We start from the raw sequence: 18,307 nt of genomic DNA on the forward strand, positions 1-18,307 counted from the left end.
GTGGATGGAACTGGAGGGTGTTATGCTGAGCGAAATAAGTCAAACAGAGAAAGACATATATCATATGACCTCACTGATAGGAGGAATCCTTAATCTCAGGAAACAAACTGAGGGTTGCTGGAGTGGGGGGTGGGGTGGGAGGGACGGGGTGACTGGGTGATAGACACTGGGGAGGTTATGTGCTCTGGTAAGCGCTGTGAATTGTGCAAGACTGTTGAATCTCAGATCTGTACCTCTGAAACAAATAATGCAATATATGTTAAGAAAAAAAAAGAAGAAGAAGATAGCCGGAGGGGAAAAATGAAGGGGGGGAAATCGGAGGGGTAGACGAACCATGAGAGATGATGGACTCTGAAAAACAAACTGAGGGTTCTAGAGGGGAGGGGGGTGGGAGGATGGGTTAGTCTGGTGATGGGTATTGAGAAGGGCACGTTCTGCATGGAGCACTGGGTGTTATGCACAAACAATGAATCATGGAACACTACATCTAAAACTAATGATGTAATGTACGGGGATTAACGTAACAATAAAAAAATATGGTCAAAAAAAAAATGGTCAAATAGTTTGAATGCAAACTTGTCCAAAGAAGACATATGGATGTCCAATTGCCATGTGAAAACATGCTTATCATCACTAGATACTAGGAAAGTGCAAATTAAGCCACAAATAGATACTTCTACACACCTATTAGAATGACTTTAAAAAACACGACAACGTCAGTGCTGCCAAGAATGTGGAACAATTGGAGTGCTCATACTTTGCTGCTGGGAATGCAAACATAGTCTAGCCACTATGGAAAGGTTTAGTGGTTCCTTATAAAGTTAAATATATACTTACCACATGACCCAGCATCCTACTCCTAGGTATTTACCCAAGTGAAATGAGAACCTATGTTCTCACAAAAATCTATACATAAGCATTTATAGCAACTTGATTTGTAATTGCCAAAAACAGGAAACAACCCAAAAGTCCCTCAACTGGGGAATGAATAAGCAAAATCCGGTATATACATACAGTGGACTACTACTCAGCAACAGAAAGGAATAAACTGCTGGTACATATAACAACATGGATAAATCTCAATTGCATTATGCTAAGTGAAAGAAGCCAGACAAAACACATCTCTAGGTATCTAGTGGATAATCCCATTTATATGATAATCCAGAAAATTTAAAACCATAGGACAGAGAATAGATCATTGGGTACCCGGGTTTAAGAGTTGGGGAGGGTTTTTTGTTTGTTTGCTTGGCAAGTGGTGGAATTGTTCTGGATCTTGATTGTGGTGGTGGTTATATGATCACATGTTTGCCAAAAACTCATAGATGTTTCTATTAAAAAGACTGAATGTTACTGTATGTCAATTTGAAAATAAACAAATGTTTAAAAAATGAAATGAAAATGTTTTCTGCCAATTTTTCTTTTCAAACTTTAAGCTGTTTTATAGATAACAGAATAGAGCACCCACAGACATACAATTAAGGAAAGAGTTCATGATGAATGGTTTATGTGGGTCATACTCAGAGTCAGTCAGTCTTCATCACAGTCTTTAGGAAACACATTTTTTTTCAAGCATTAATCCAGCAAGAAACAATTGTTTTTTAAATAACTGTAATTTCTCTCAATAAAGGAATGGTTAAATAAACTACAGCATGTCCAATAAAATATATAGAGCCACTTTAAAATGAGTGATATCTGTATTTGCTGATTCGGAAACTATAAAGAACATATCTTGCTGAGTGCTTACTAAGATTTCTTTTAGTGATATTTAGGAAAATTTTTTAATGGAGAAACGGGTAGATAGTACAGTGTTATGGGGAGGAGGTTATGTAGGACTGGGGCAGGGGAAGGGTTTCGGGGAAGGCTGGTACAGTTCTACTACTTGATAAGGGTGACGGTTACAAGTGTTCCCCTTATGGTAACATGATGCTTTACACTTGTTTTATGTGGTTTTCTGTACCTGTGGTATCTTTTACAACACAAAAGTTTAAATACAGAAAACTTTTAAAGGATATCGAATCAAATAAAATGAACTCCTGTGAATCCATCACCTACCCCAAAAACCAGAACATTACTAAGGACATACATCTACTTCCTCCACCAAAGGTAATCAGCATCCTGAATATTGTGTTTATTAATCTCTGGCTTATTTTTTAGCTCTACCATATAGATATATATATTGCTTATATCATATTATTATGATATGCATATCACATGCATTATATGCATATATTATACATATATAGGTATATTGCAATATATAAGCAATATATGTAGGTATATGTTTATAAAAAGGACACTGCTGTATGTTGTCTTCTGTGTTTGATTTCTTGTGTTTTTTTAATCAATACTATGCTACTAAGACTCTTAAATGTAGTTGCCTATTTTTGTAATTAATTTATTTACACGCTATATATTTTTCCATTCTGCTAATATACCACAATTTATGCATTATCCTGTCGATGGGCATTTGGTTGTTTTGGGATTTTTTTGGAAGGACTAACAATGCTACTGTAAGCATTCTTTTTAAAATTTAAAAATAGAAATTTACATAGGGCAATAAAGAATTATATTGATTCAATTCATGTTCTCTGTTTTTCCTTCTCAAAGAGAGTGCAAGTTTAGGGGTGAACAAGCACAGTGAGGAGAATGAGGCCATCAGTGTGGCCATCCTGAGAGTCGTGGCTGTTCTCGGGCACCGGATGCTACAGCCTGATGCCTTCAAACGTTTTTTAAAGCATTCTTTTTTAAAGAATTCTTATATTTTAAAATTTATATTTTTATCATACAAGTAAAACTTGTGTATTTCTTTTAATAGACAAGTAAGGGTATAATACTTCTTTCAACATACAAGTAAACGCATACTTCTTGTTAAAAAAAAAAACACCTGGGAAACATAATAGTTAAGATTGTCCTTTTTAATTCTCATCCCAGATGGCTTCCCCTCCCCAGAAGTAAGCATTCTTATCAGTCCTTAGATCCTTTTGTTACTTTTCTCCCCTCAGGTAGCCTCTATGAGAAACCTTTGAAGTTAAAACTCCTTAATCAGGGAGACATGAAAGGATAAGACTTACAAAGAAAAAATACCCCTGAGGAGAAGGCAGTCCAATTTAGGCAGGTAATTAATATTTGTTTGAACTGATCCTATCTGCATAATGCATAGTGGGAAGCAGAGAAGAATTCCAAATTCGAGGAGAAAGCAAGATACAACATGTTTATACTTTCCTTTTGGTTAATTCTTAAACATAATTCATCATACATACTTTTTGGTTTTGTGAATGTCCAATATCAACATTCAATATATGTCAATAATCACACTTAATTCCAAAATCCCATTCCACAGCGGGAGGACTGGGGGCTGTCTGCCCCGCCTGCCTGTCATCATCACCGTGGCACGGTAAGGCAGGAAGGACATTAGCTGTGTGGCCTACTCACTGAGTAAGCTCGGGTAAATTAAATAACTTTTCTGAATGCCAGTTTCCTCATCTGCCAGATGGTTATTGTTTCTGTAAGACAGGGACATGGGCAAGCACAGGCCACCCTGGGCACCATTCTTTTTACTGTTCATGTAACAGAGTGTAATCCCACTTCCTCTCAAAGAAAGCCTTCAGCCTGAGGACCCCCATTCTCATCATTGGCTTCAGCTAGGGGCAACTGCTTACTCCTCTTTCTCAGACCCCCTCCTTTTGCCCTTTCTTACCTGCTGTCTGATGAAGCTGCATTCCCAGGCTCGTGATTAACAGAAGGAGGAACATGGTCTGTACTCGATCTGAAATAGACAATTGAAAGTCTCAGAGCCTCCTGCAGTTTTGCTGGGTCTCATGATTTGGTGATTTGCTCATTCCTGAACACAGGGAAATGACCCATAAACAAGCCCCTGGAGAGAAGATAAAGCTTCTCTTCCAGGAGCTCCGCTGTACCCCAGTCTACTGCCTCCTGGTGGTCTTGAAGGCAGTAGAGTGGGGTACAGCGGAGCCCCTGGAAGAGAAGTTAAAAGTTGATTGCCTGGAGGAGAAGGGAGACAAGGTAAGAGGAAGCAAGGTGTTCTTTATCAATCCAAATTAGGGGCTCTTTGCCCTTTCCTGACTATGAACCAGTTCTCATGAATCACCCACACTGGTGATTATCTGAGCCCCTTTGTCTCTTCTACGAAGCTTCCCATAGTTTTTTCAGTAGTGGGTCCTTGAAAATCAAATGATTGTCAAATGGATAATGCACACCAACTTCTTCAGGTGGACTTGGACTCTGGGAGTCAGATACTCAAGGATAGCGCTCAGTAGAACAGAGCTAAATTCTCAATAAACACTCGTTATTTGCCTGAGTAGGAAAGTGTCAAGTTCTTTTGAGTGTTGTGATGGAGTTTGCCCATTATTTGAACTACCTGATACTAAGAAGTTTAGACAGAGAGAGCACAGAACTGGCTACACTGAGTGGGTGCCCAACCTTGGTCCTGCTCCACCTCCTACGCTTCTACCTTTGTTCTCAGACTTTCTTGAACCCAAGGACTTCTCGTGGTTGAGGCAAAAGGGATCTGGATCAGGTGAATGACATGATCTCATTACATTTTCAAAAGAGGACTCAGCTTTGGTGTAGACAATAGACTCTTGGGAAGGACAGTGGGTTGGACAAGATTAGAAGCAGGATGACCAGTGAGGAATGTTTTCACAGAGATGATAGTTTGGATTGAGTGATGGTGCTGGTAGAGGTGAGAAGTGGTGTGAAGGAAGGTATATATTATATACAAATATATATTTGTTGCTTAAATTTATTTTTTCCAGCAGCCTTATTGAAGTATAATTGACATACAATAAAGAATTGTGTGTGTGTGCATGTGTGTGTATATACATATATACTTAAAAGACAGACAATACAGTGGTACAATTCAGTGGTTTTCAGTATATTCACAGAATTGTGAAATCCACACCACTATCTAATTTTGGATCATTTTCATTACCCCAAAAAGGAACCCACTACCCATGGACAGAAACTTCCCAATTCCCCTTCCCTCTCCTTCCAACCTCTGGCAACCACCAATATAATTTCTGTCTCTATTGTCTTGCTTATTCTGGATATTTCATAAAAATGGGATCATACACCATGTGGCCTTTTGAATCTAGCTTCTTTCACTGAGCTTAATATTTTCAAGATTCATTTATGTTGTAGCACATATCAGTACTTCATTCCTTTTCATGATTGAATAATATTTCCTTGTATGAATATACCACATCTTGTTTATCCATTCATCAGGTGATGGACATTTAGGTTGTTTCTACTTGTTGGCTTTTAGAATAATGCTGCTATGGACATTCATGTACAAATTTTTGTGTAGACATGTTTTCAATTCTCTTGGATATATAGCAGTGGAATTTCTTGGTTAAATGGTAACTCTATGTTTAACTTCCTGAGAAACTGCCAAAGTGTTTATTAAATATATAATGTGCAAATACTTTCTCTCATTCTGAAAATTGTCTTTTCAGTTTCTTGATAGTGTTCTTAGAAGCACAAATATTTTAATTTAATTTTAAAACATAAATTAATTTAATTCTGATGAAGCCAAATTTATTTTCTCTTTTATTGCTTATGCTTTAGGTGTCATAGCTAAGAAACCATTGCCAAATCCAAGGTCACAAAGATTTACATCTATGTTTTCTTCTGAGTATTTTATAGCTTTAGTTCTTATATTTAGGTCTCTGATACATTTTGAGGGCTTTTTAAAAAATAATAATTGTTCTTTTATAGCCTAAATCATCATAATTTTGGCCACTGGAAGTCCCTTCAAGGTAGCCTCTGTTTCCTTTTCACACAATCCTATTAATCTTGGGAAGTTTGTTTGCTTTCTGTACAAATTGCCTTAAGCTGATTTAGTGTCTCTGCTGCCCAAGTATGCAATTAGCCTTTCTCGAAGAAGTCCTTTTTTTTCAATTTTTCTAAAACTAGAAATAAAATAAAACCAGTTTACCCATTTCTCCCACCCCCTAAATCTCTACCTCTGGCAACCACCAATCTGTTCCCTGTATCTATGAGCTTGGTTTGTTTGTTTGCTTGTTTGTTTTAGATTCCACATGTAAGTGAAGCCATACAGTATTCATCTTTCTCTGACTTATTTTGCTTAGTATAGTAATGCCCTTGAGGTCCATCCATGTTGTTGCAAATGGCAAAATTTCATTCTTTTTTTGGCTGAGTAATATTCCATTACACACACACACACACACACACACACACACACACACACAGGTTGATTCATATCTTGGCTATTGTAAATAATACTGCAACAATACTGCAATGAACCCGGGGTGTATATATCCTTTTGAGTTAGCGTTTTCATTTTCTTCAGATAAATACCCAGAAGTGGAATTGCTGGATCATATGGTAGTTTTATTTTTTATTTATCATTTTTTTAGGAACCTCCAAACTGTTTTCCATAGTGGCTACACCAACTTAGAATCCCACCAATGTGCACAGGGGTTTCCTTTTCTCCACATCCTCACCAACGCTTGTTATTTCTTGTCTTTTTGATACTAGTCATTCTAACAAGTGTGAGGTGATACCTCATGGTGGTTTTGATTTGCATTTCCCTTATGATTACTGATGTTGAGCATCTTTTCATGTACCTGTTGGTTATTTGTATGTCTTTTTTTGAAAAATATCTATTCAGATCCTCTACCCATTTTTATTTTGACTGTGTGTGTGTGTGTGTGTGTGTGTGTTACTATTGAGTTGTATGAGTTCTTTAGATATTTTGGATATTAACCCTTTATCAGATATATGATTTGCAAATATTTTCTCCCATTCAATAGGTTGACTTAATTTTATTGATGATTTCCTTTGCTTGCAGAAGCTTTTTATTTTGATACAGTCCCAACTTCTAATTTTTGCTTTTGTTGTTTTTGTTTTTGGTGTCAGATTCAAAAATCATCACCAAGTCCAATGTCAAGGAGCTTATCGCCTAGGTTTTCTTCTAGGACTTTTTTGGTTTCAGGTCTTATATTCAAGTCTTTAATCCATTTTGAATTAATTTCTGTGCATGGTGTAAGAGAGCAGTCCAGTTTCATTCTTTTGTGTGTGGCTGTCCAATATTTCCAACACTATTTATTGAAGACTTTGGAATATATTCTGCAGTTTCTTCATTTTGCCTGACTCTGTTTCTACACAGTAGATGAAACAACTACTTCTCCCAGTCTTGAAGAATTGGTCTTATATAGGAGATGAAATTTGATGTTCAACCCTGCCTCAGCTCTTGGTTGTCTTGGAAACCTTTGTGCTTATCCAAGCAGCCAGTTCTATTTTTAATAGCTCCCAGTAGTGGACGATGTGCCAAGATCTGTCAGTAGCCCAAAGGGGAGGATCTTAGCACCTAGACTCAAGTTGGTTGAAAGTCAGATCCTTAGGCAGCAGCTTGTGAGAGTATGCAAATAATACAGTCCTGTGGGCTGGAAGTGTAAGTCCTATTGGCCACCAAGGCCAGGCAATCTGGAGGTGTTCTCTGGGTGGCAGTCACAAAAATCTGGGCTCCAGATGACTATATAAGCTTTCTTCCGGATCATACTGGTTAGCGGAAGCAAGGCAGAGGGAGAGCACCAAGATGGCGTCCACAGCCTATGTTCCTTGAGAGCAGCTCTGTAGGCCACTAAAGGTGTGCAAGACCTTAAGACTGCTCCTCAGGCTGAAGCTCTAGGAGAAGCAAAGAGGCTCCCCTCACAGCGAGACCAGGGTGTGTACATCAGTGTGCTGTCTATTCAGTGCTCTGGGGGCAAGAGCCTGCCAAGAGACATCTCTGATTCTCACAGTTCCCTGGAAAGGAGTAATTCAAGCCCCTGGCCAACAGAGGCAGTTGATGTCGGGGTGGGGAGTCACCTGGGCAGCTGCCGCAAAAGCCAGTACACCAGACACCTTGAAGGCTCCCTGCCAGGAAACGCTGGTGCTCGGGTGAGTGTGCAAAGAGCACCAGCCTTCCAAGGTCCCTGGAAAGAATTACACCAGCCCCTAGACGTGTGTCCATTAGAAGCCTGCCCCTCAGGCTGCAGCCATGCAGATCAGCTAATAGGCTTTCTTCACAGAAGGACTGAGCTGCAGGATCTGTGGCTATTCTGGCTCCCTTACATTTCCATATGAATTTTAGGATCAGCTTGTCCATTAACACACAAAAAAAGGCAGCTAGAATCTTGATAGGAGTTGCACTGAATCTGTAGATCCACTGGGGAAATTAGCTGTGATGTTAAGTCTTCCAAATATGAACACAGCTTGTCTTTCCATTTACTTAGGTTTTCTATCTTTTCTTTTTTTTTTTTAATTTAATTTTATTATGTTACGTTAGTCACCATACAATACATCATTAGTTTTTGATGTGGTGATCCACGATCCATTGTTTTCATATAACACCCAGTGCTCCATGCAGTACATGCCCTCCTTAATACCCATCACCGGGCTAACACATCCCCCCCCCTCCCCTCTAAAACCCTGTTTGTTTCTCAGAATCCATAGTCTCTCGTGGTTCATCTCTCCCTCTGATTTACCCCCCGTCAGTTTTCCCTTCCTTCTCCTAATGTCCTCCATGCTATTCCTTATGTTCCACAAATAAGTGAGACCATATGATAATTGACTTTCTCTGCTTGACTTATTTCACTTAGCATAATAATCTCCTCCAGTCCCATCCATGTTAATGTAAAAATTGGGTATTCATCCTTTCTGATGGCTGAGTAATATTCCATTGTATATATGGACCACATCTTCTTTATCCATTCATCTGTTGAAGGGCATCTCGGCTCTTTCCACAGTTTGGCTATTGCGGACATTGCTGCTATGAGCATTGGGGTGCATATGGCCCTTCTTTTCACTACATCTGTGTCTTTGGGGTAAATACCCAGGAGTGCAATTGCTGGGTCATAGCTCTATTTTTAATTTTCTGAGGCACCTCCACACTGTTTTCCAAAGTGGCTGTACCAACTTGCATTCCCACCAACAGTGTAAGAGGGTTCCCCTTTCTCCACAACCTCTCCAACATTTGTTGTTTCTTTCCCTGTCCATTTTTGCCATTCTAACTGGTGTAAGGTGGTATCTCAGTGTGGTTTTTAATTTGAATTTCCCTGATGGCTAATGATGATGAACATTTTTTCATGTGTCTGTTAGCAATTTGTATGTCTTCTTCAGAGAAGTGTCTTTTCATGTCTTCTGCCCATTTTTTGACTTGATTATTTGTTTTTTGGGTGTTGAGTTTGAGAAGTTCTTTATAGATCTTGGATACCAGCCCTTTATCTGTAGTGTCATTTGCAAATATCTTCTCCCATTCTGTGGGTTGCCTCTTTGTTTTGTTGACTGTTTCTTTTGCTGTGCAGAAGCTTTTTATCTTGATGAAATCCCAAAAGTTCATTTTTGCTTTTGTTTCAGTTGCCTTTGGAGATGTATCTTGAAAGAAGTTGCTGTGGCCGATGTCAAAGAGGTTACTGCCTATGTTCTCCTCTAGGATTTTGATGGATTCCTGTCTCACATTGAGGTCTTTCATCCAGAAACACAGTAGATCAGATCAATGAAACTAGAAGCTGGTTCTTTGAAAGAATTAATAAGATCGATAAACCACTGGCCAGACTTATCCAAAAGAAAAGAGAAAGGACTCAAATTAATAAAATTATGAATGAAAGGGGAGAGATCACGACTAACACCAAGGAAATAGAAACAATTATTAGAAATTATTATCAACAACTATATGCCAACAAAGTGAGCAATCTGGATGAAATGGATGCCTTCCTGGAAACCTATAAGCTGCCAAGACTGAAACAGGAAGAAATTGACAACGTGAATAGGCCAATAACCAGTAACGAGATTGAAGCAGTGATCAAAAACCTCCCAAAAAACAAGAGTCCAGGACCTGACGGATTCCCTGCGGAATTCTACCAAACATTCAAAGAAGAAATAATACCTATTCTCCTAAAGCTGTTTCAAAAAATAGAAACAGAAGGAAAGCTTCCAGACTCATTCTATGAGGCCAGCATTACCTTAATCCCCAAACAAGGCAAAGACCCCATTAAAAAGGAGAATTTCAGACCAATATCCCTGATGAATATGGATTCCAAAATCCTCAACAAAATCCTAGCTAATAGGATCCAACAATACATTAAAAGGGTCATCCACCACGACCAAGTGGGATTTATCCCCAGGTCTTCTATCTTTTCAAATAAGAACTTATGCGGTTTGCTGTCAGGTTAGATATGCAGTTTGACAAAAATAGAGAAATCCAGGAAAATTTCCAGATTTGAGGCTTGAGGCAATAGGGCAATGGAAGTACTAATTTTAAACTGAAGAAGACAGAGAATAACAGATTAAGGAGCGGAAATCAGTACGTGGTTTGAGATGCCAACTAGTCATTCACATGAAGATGTTTAGTAAGCAGTTGGATAACAGTCCAGAGTTTCGGGTAGAGATAAATTTGGGAGTCCTCAATGTCTACCTGTTACTTAATGCTAGGGGGCTGTATGACATTACCACAAGATACACATGGGAAAAAAAGTGTCCAAGCATTGAGATGTGGGGCATTCCAACATTTAGGGATCTCTGGGAGGGAGGGCACTAGCAAAGAAGATTGAGGGGAAGGGCAAAAAGGCAATTAATCAAGTCTTTTATTTTGTGTTTTCTGATGCTTTGATAGCTGACCCTTGCTGATCCTACAGGGACTGCCCCTCCCAGGATTAGCCAGTTCCTAGAGACAGTAAACAACTCACCCAGGGGAGGCCTTTCAAATGCAAAAGAAGCAACCCAGAACCCCTAACTCCAACCACCTTCTTTACTGCCCTAACCACCCCAGGGCCAGGTACCATACAACAAGGAACAGCCCCTATGTTCTAAATCCTGATGAACTATTTCAACCTAGACAACTGCAGCCTGCTAACCCGGCCTTGCCCATTCCTTCTTGTGGAAACCACAATAAAGACTTCTGGCCACATTTCCCCTTCCGCTCTGCCTCCTGTCTGACCCTGGTGCTTCCCTGTGTGGTCCCTGCAGTGTGGCATGCCTCCTTCTCTCAGGATCTGAGAACACAACAAAATATTTTTTTTTTCAATGGCAGTTATCTCCTGATCTGTTGGCCTCGCCATACCTCAATTATAATGAAAGCTAGAGTTTAAAACGCAGTGCTACAGGAGAGAATGCTCAGTTGAGCCAGATGCTGTGGAGAGTTGGTATTAGCAGTGTGGAGGTCATGAGTGAGCCTGCCAAGCAGGACATGGGGGATTTGGTGCAAATGAAAGCCTGCGTAAAGTGGAAAGAAAATAAGAGTAAGGGTGCAGAGACAACAGAATATAGGCAGTGCTTCAGAGTGCTATAAAGGGAGCGAGCAATGAGGCAGTAGCTAGAAGGGACTGTCCACAGTGGGCTGTAGTCTTGTTCACACTTTAGGGAGGGACATGTTACTGGGCAACAACTGGGGGCCCCATCAAGTGCTTTCCATTGGGAAATGCTGGACTTAGCTGGACTTGAAGACCCTCTCCCTTATTGAAAATGCAAATGTACCCAGACACGGTATCATCTTAATGCTGTACTTGCGCAGCATCCTTATTTCTGGAGCTCAAAACGATAGCGTGTAACATGCTCTGGCAACAGAAAGGATGCCTGGATCACCCACCTCTGGCTGTAACTTCCCTTTCTTCCTTGCCCATCAAAGGGGACTTTCCTTGTACACTCCCTCCTTTGTCCAAGAGAGAGATAGACACTGCTACGAAGATACTTTCCAACCAGCTGCCTTCTTCCTTCTAGGGATAGTATCTTCTGTGCAATGGATAAGATCTCACACTCTAAAGTCAGACACATCTGAGCTCAAATCCTGGGTCTAGAAATTATGAGCCTCTAAGACCCTGGGCACTTTATGAAAACTCTTTGTGCCCCATTTTCCTATAATACCAATAATAATAACACCGACCTCAAGCCAGAATCTTGGGTGTATCATCTTAAACCTACACATCTCTCATCTTGCAAATCTAGTCTATCCCCCAGTCCTGTTAATTCTGTGTCGGGATACTTCTGGATGATGCCTTTTCTTTCTACCACCCACTGCTATCACCTTAATTCGGCATCTCATCACTCCTCTTTATACTGTAGCAGAGCATCCTGCTCAAAATCCTGTGATGGCTCAACATTTCACTGAGAATAAAATCCTAAGTCCATCTAGTAGCCCAGGCAAGAGGGACATCTGCCTTGAGCCCCACTCTTTAGAGGACCCAAGGGTGGCCATGCCTCTCCCTGCAGTGTGAGGTGTTTGCAGAGCTAAGAGTGTCCTCTGGAGCTCTTGACCCACCACCCATTACAATTTGGGTTCTTGGGGCTCTGGAATTCTCTAAATGGCCCTAAGCCTGCTCCCAGGCCTGCAGGGCTTCTTCCCCAGATCCATTGCCTCAAGGGTTGACCTTGCTGCCAGTGTGCAGCTCCCTACATCCAGAGACTTTCCTTGCTCTTTCTGGTGAAACTGCCTCATGCAAAATTGCAAAAGCACCACCTCTCCAGCATTCCCAACTCGCCTTACTCTCTCACTTTCCCAAAGCACTCATTACCACTTAACATACCATATAATGTACTCATTTGTTTATATTAGATTATCAGCTGCCGTCTTCCATAAGAATATAATCACTTTAGTGATTATTTAGGACAGAGATCTTTGTCTGTTTTGCTTACTAATATCCTTCAGTCCCTAGAACTGTGTCTGGTAGGAAGCTAGCACTCCAATAATACTGGTTGAATGAATTAGCCCTTTACCTGGTAGGCAGAAGAATCTCCGGAACATGGAATTATCAAATGTGATCATGACACTCCTGCTTAAAAGACTTAAATAGCTCCCATGATTTATAAGGTAAAGTTCTCCTTAACATGGGCTACACAACCCTTTGTGATCTGGTCCCTCCTGCCTCAGCCACAGAAATCATACATGCGCTTTCCATGACTAGGTCCTCACAGGTGCTCTGAGATTCCAATCTCTCATATCTGGTCTTATTTTATTTTGTCCAATCTTACTTTTCCCCCATCTCAGGTTCTACTTGGGCTCAAAGAAACTGTCCTGAGTCATAAATATTTCCTTAAGTGGCCTTACATTCTTCTGCCTTCAACAGAAGGAGATAAGCCTTTCCTAACTGCTTTTAAGCTGTTCCTCCTGCCTCAGTTGTTATCTGCTATTAACTAGTGTTAGCACTTACCTCCTTGCTGGTATAGTAATTGGTTATACATCTGTCTTCAGAGTTCTTTGAACTGTGTTTGGTCCTCATAACAATTTTCTTTTTCTTTGTGTGTGTGTGTGTGTGTGTGTGTGTGTGTGTTTCATGAGTATTTATGAGTGTTTATAACCAATTATGACGGTTCCCTGAATGGACAGATGAATGAATGCATGCGTGGCCATTTAGCATCATACTCTAAGACTACTGGCCCCCCAGTTGACTCCTTCCTCTATTGGAGAAACAAAACTTAATTTGGTTAATAATTTTGGCCCCAAATAAGAAAGAAATTTTCATCAGTTTAAGTCACTGACAGCGGAATGGGCTGCTAATGGGGTGGGGACGTCATCACCCCTGGAATTCCTTAAGCAAAGGTGCATGTTGAAGGAAGTGTTTCCACAAGAGATGGGAGGTTAAAAGAATATCTCTTTAGTAGGATTATTTACAAGGTTGTCTCCCCAAAGAATGTTCCCGTGGGTACCTCAAGCCCCTCCCCAAGCTCTCTCAGAAGGCCAGTTCCTCTCAAGGAGACCTTTGCCCTCTGGGTAGCTCAGGAAGATGAAATTTTCTGAAAGAGTAGGTTCTGGAAACCTTCAATATTAGGGAAGTATGAACTCTTTTATATTGAGGCTGGCAAAGCCTGAGAGAGCTTATTTGGAGAACTTATGGAGCGTATTGCCAAAATTAATTAACTCAAGGACCATTTACAGAGCATCCATATGTAAGGCTCTCCTTTGGCCAAAAGCACATAGAGATGACTTCTCTCCATGAGATGAAATGAATGTGTTCAAACAACCATGCCTCCTCCTTAGCCTCCCCTTTTAAAATTCACCTTTGTTTGGATATAAGTATCTCTTACTATCCAGGCTTGCATGGCTTTTCATTTTTATCTTAATTGTATATTCCTTATGTATGCGTTTGCTTGTGCTGGAGCTTCCATCAGGCAGAGGATGCTCATTGTAGCTATCTTTTCTCAGGCAAGCTACCCTTGAAGGGACACATTGGATCATGAGCAGAAAAAAAACAGTTTTCAATCACATGATCGGTTTAGCTGAATTTCTTAATCTCTGGATAATTCTTAATGAATTTCTGGGTAATTCTTAACAATTCTGCCAATGAACACACCCTAGCGGTTGAGGTGTCATCATGGTATGAAACGGAGCAGAACAGCATAGGATATAAGATTAAAGAACATTTTCTGGTGGCTCTACGAAGAGTCATGAAGGGCCTCTCAGTCACGAGTTCTCAGGCTTGAGAGAGAAAAGAAGCAAAGGCTACTCTTTTTCAATTGGTGAAAAGTCCTGCTCAGACTGCTGCCCTGCCTTTGCCCTCCCCCAGGTCACTAGTGAAGGTGCTTCTCTTAATGGCACGGTCTCTGAGCTAGGCATTAGGAGACATTAGTCTAGTTAACCTCTGTTCAAGTTTAACTTAAATTCAAACTGCATTCAAATTGCATCCCCCAGGTCACCAGTGAAGGTGCTTCTCTTAATGGCACGGTCTCTGAGCTAGGCATTAGGAGACATTAGTCTAGTTAACCTCCGTTCAAGTTTAACTTAAATTCAAATTGCATCTCAAATTAGTCTAGTTAACCTCCGTTCAAGTTTAACTTAAATTCAAATTGCATCTCAACGTTTTAGCCAATAAATACTATGCTCCCACTTTTTGCAAGTCTTTGAATTAGGGAATCAATTCAAATCAAAGTGGGGAACCAAGAAAAGGATTCATGTAAGAAAGGGTTCCTGCCCTTGAAGACATGATAATGTAATCAGAAAGCTAAAATTCTGTACACATGAAAAATGGTAAGAAGTGATGTGAAAGGTTTTGCATAAAAATGCCCAAACCGTGGAAGCTGACTGGTGGAAGGACACTTCCAAGATGAGTGGGATTTGGAGAGTCAGAGCTACTCTTTTTTTTTTTTTTTAAGATTTTATTTATTTATTTGTCAGAGAGAGAGCAAGTACAAGCAGGGGGAGAGGAAGAGGGAGAAGCAGGCTCCCCACCGAGCAGAGAGCCTGATGTGGGACTCGATCCCAGTACCCTGGCATCATGACCTGAGCTGAAAGCAGATGCTTAACCAACTGAGCCACCCAGCCATCCCAAGTCAGAGCTACTCTTGAGGCTCCTGCAGAAATGTTAGAAATAATCTCAGAGGTTCACACACACAGGGCTTGTTGAGGGGGACTGGGAGTAGCATATCTATGCTGGAAATACAGGTTGAGACAAAAATGTCAAGAGCTTAATGCCAGGTAGATCTACCAGGAGGAGATAGTGACAGTAACTCAACAAGTGAATGACAATATCGAAGGAGTGTTTGAAATAGATTAAAGCTGGTGGGGGTTTTTTGTTTTGTTTTGTTTTGTTTTTATCCGTATAGAATTGAGGGAGTGAAATGGAACACCAGTCACTCAATTAGAAGGTCATGGTATTAATCCAGATATTTGGTAAAGTCCCCGATTCAGGGTCAGAAAAGGGAAGAAAGGCAGAGGAAGGAGAAACTTATTACAAAGCAATTGACAAAACAATTGACAAAGCAATTAACAAGTGATCATCCATTCAGGAAAGAAGGAGAAGCAACAAGTGGACTGTGGTTTTGAGACCTGACAATCAAGACAATACTGATGCCATTGCAGAAGGGTGGGACAAAGAAAATACTAGATCAGGAGCCAAGTTTTAGTGCTAGGTTCTATGAAATGAATTGGGTTTGAGTCATGAAGTAATTGAAACAGTTCAAGAAAAATGAAAGTCTAATGTTTGGGACACAATTCAGTGATAGAGATAAAGATAAAAAAGTTATTCCGATATGCAAATGTTAATTGACATTGGGGAATAAATTAACTCTCTTAGGGGGAGACTATAAAAACACAGGTTAGAGAAAAAAGGTCTGAAGTCTGATGAATGCCCCCAGATTAGGAGAGCAGGCATAGGAGACCAGAGAAGAAGGCAAAGAAGAAATGGTCCTAAGAGTATGAGAAGTTCCCCCACTATAGTATCTCAGAGCCAAGGGAGGAAAACTCCAAGAAGCAGAGGGGGTTGCTAACAGAGGTCTGGAAAATAAGAACTAGGAACCAGCCCCTAGAGGGGTTAGAGAGGGCTGGAAGGCATTGAGCTGACTAGGGCTGGATAAACGTTCAGATTCCCTCATCCATCCTGGAATTCTGTTGGTTGATGAAAGCCTGGGGGAACATAACCTGTGGAAGCCCTGCCGCAGAAGAGCAGGTTGCGGCACGAGGAGGTCAGGCTGCAGGGGCCTCATTCCATGATAACCCAAGTATGCCCCAGTGAAGGCTCATGCTGTATTTGGACACTGCTGTGTGGAATAAAAACATCACACAACAATCTATGGAATCTGTCCCATGCATCTTAAACCAAGTGAACTCGGAAGCATGACCTGAAATCCTGTCTCTGAATTCCTTTGCACTGTCTCCTCAAATCAACCCCAAACTGCCCCCTGTATATTCCACAAACTTCCCATATCTGGGGATTCAAGCTGCAGACTCATCAAATCAAATCATTTACAACTCAACAAGCACCTAGTGAGCGCCTACGCTCTGTGCCAGGCACCTGGGATTGAGGGAACTTAAAGGTGCGGTCCTTGCCCAGGAAGAACTCTGGTTGAATGGAAAGGCTCATACACAAGAGAAATATGGGGAGAAGACACCTGGAAGCTGCAGGTAAGGAAGAGCTGCTGGTAGTGAGAGTTCAGGTGAGGAACACACATAGACCACCTCTGAGAGACAAGAGCAATATGGTTCATCCATTCATTGACCCTTCAGCTTGGAAGGGAGCTTGGAGAACATCCAGTCAATTGGCATTTGACTCCTGAGACTATGTCTGATCACTGTTGACACTGAGTATTCTTGCTGTGCATTTTGTCAATGGATATCTGTGATTCTGTTCCACAGAACCGTAGGAGTTCAGGGTTAGAAGGCCTTATTTGTAGGCAATTTCACTCCAGCTGCTCACTTCAACCCTCTCCCACAAGAATCCATGGTCATCTCTTTTCTACCATCAGCACCCAGGCAGTGAGCAATAAAGAACAATGGCTGCAGGTTTCTCTCATTTAGCTAAACTTGCTCTAATCGAATCATGTTTGGTTTTTTTTTTAATAATGGTTGCCTGTATTATAAGTTAATTTAATTTTAGTTGCTTTTTTGTTGTTGTTGTTGTTCTTCTGTGTTTTAAACAGCTTATTCTTAGAGCATAGCTTGTAAACACACTGGCTCGCCTGGGATGGTGATTGCCTGCCAACGGAATAACCACAAACAGATGTCTAACGTAAAAAAAAAAAAAAAAAAGACACAAATTTTTAAGTTCCAATAACCCTCCCCAATTCTAGGCTGTGAGACAATCTCAAGATAGTTCATTTTTTTCCACTGCGCATTTATTATGTGCAGAAAAAAAAAAATCTCCTCTCCTAAAACTTCCCAACACGAGTAATAGGTAGACGAGCAAGCAGGAGAAATCCCACTATTTTGGAGACAGCCAGAAATGAGTTTGTTGGTGTGCCTGAGCACAACTGCCAGGGCAGATTTCCTCCTGCCCCCAGTGATATGGAGTGAAAGTTTGCCCACACTTACCCAACCGTGGCGGCCTCATCATTGTCTGCAACACCTACTCAAGGTAAGAGAAAATCTCAACCTACTAAATACTCACAGCAGAACTTGGCACCACTCCTCAGGGAAAGACGGAAAGGAAAATACAAAAACATACAGTTTCTCTTGCGTCAGATCCCCTCCTAGAAGCCAACAAACAGCCAAAACAAAACCAAACAAACGTAGGTTACTGCCTTGAGCACTACAACAAGCAGTAGCTCCAAACCAGGACTCTTCCTGGCTGGCAGAGGGACATACAAAGATGGGTCATAAGAAGCTGTCCCTTAAGGTACCTGAAGCAAGGGAAGAAAAGATATCATCTCCATCCAGCTCAGGCTTCCTTGTAACATGAGGGTAATTCAAACCAAAACCGGTTCTGAGGAACTGACCGAAGCCCAACCTACTGAGAAGTTTTGGTTTTGCTTTTAAGCATGGTTTCTCTGCCCTCAGGTACCCCTTGAACTGTGTCCCTGGGGAAGCTGGTACAAGCTTAGCGGTAGGAGAAGGGGAGAGAAAGAACACCAGCATGTTCTC

General features: G+C 40.9%; 1 protein-coding gene across 2 annotated transcripts in view; it reads right to left on the reverse strand.

Annotated features, from left to right (window-relative positions):
• The window catches only part of PDCD1LG2 (programmed cell death 1 ligand 2), a 73,315-nt gene extending 55,215 nt beyond the window's left edge, over window positions 1-18,100 (reverse strand). The window contains exons 1-2 of one of the 2 annotated variants that reach the window (XM_032427591.1): window positions 17,759-17,910; window positions 3,698-3,766 (exon numbers count right to left, since the gene is read on the reverse strand). In XM_032427591.1, coding sequence (XP_032283482.1) covers window positions 3,698-3,766; window positions 17,759-17,780 — 91 coding nt within the window. In that variant the 5' untranslated portion in view covers window positions 17,781-17,910. Of the gene's footprint in view, window positions 1-3,697; window positions 3,767-17,758 lie in introns of both variants that reach the window. The other variant, XM_032427590.1, reaches the window with a different exon arrangement.
• Window positions 18,101-18,307: the final 207 nt, after the last annotated feature.

The sequence above is a fragment of the Phoca vitulina genome, unplaced genomic scaffold (genome assembly GCF_004348235.1).
Source record: "Phoca vitulina isolate PV1807 unplaced genomic scaffold, GSC_HSeal_1.0 scaffold37, whole genome shotgun sequence".
NCBI lineage: Eukaryota > Metazoa > Chordata > Mammalia > Carnivora > Phocidae > Phoca > Phoca vitulina.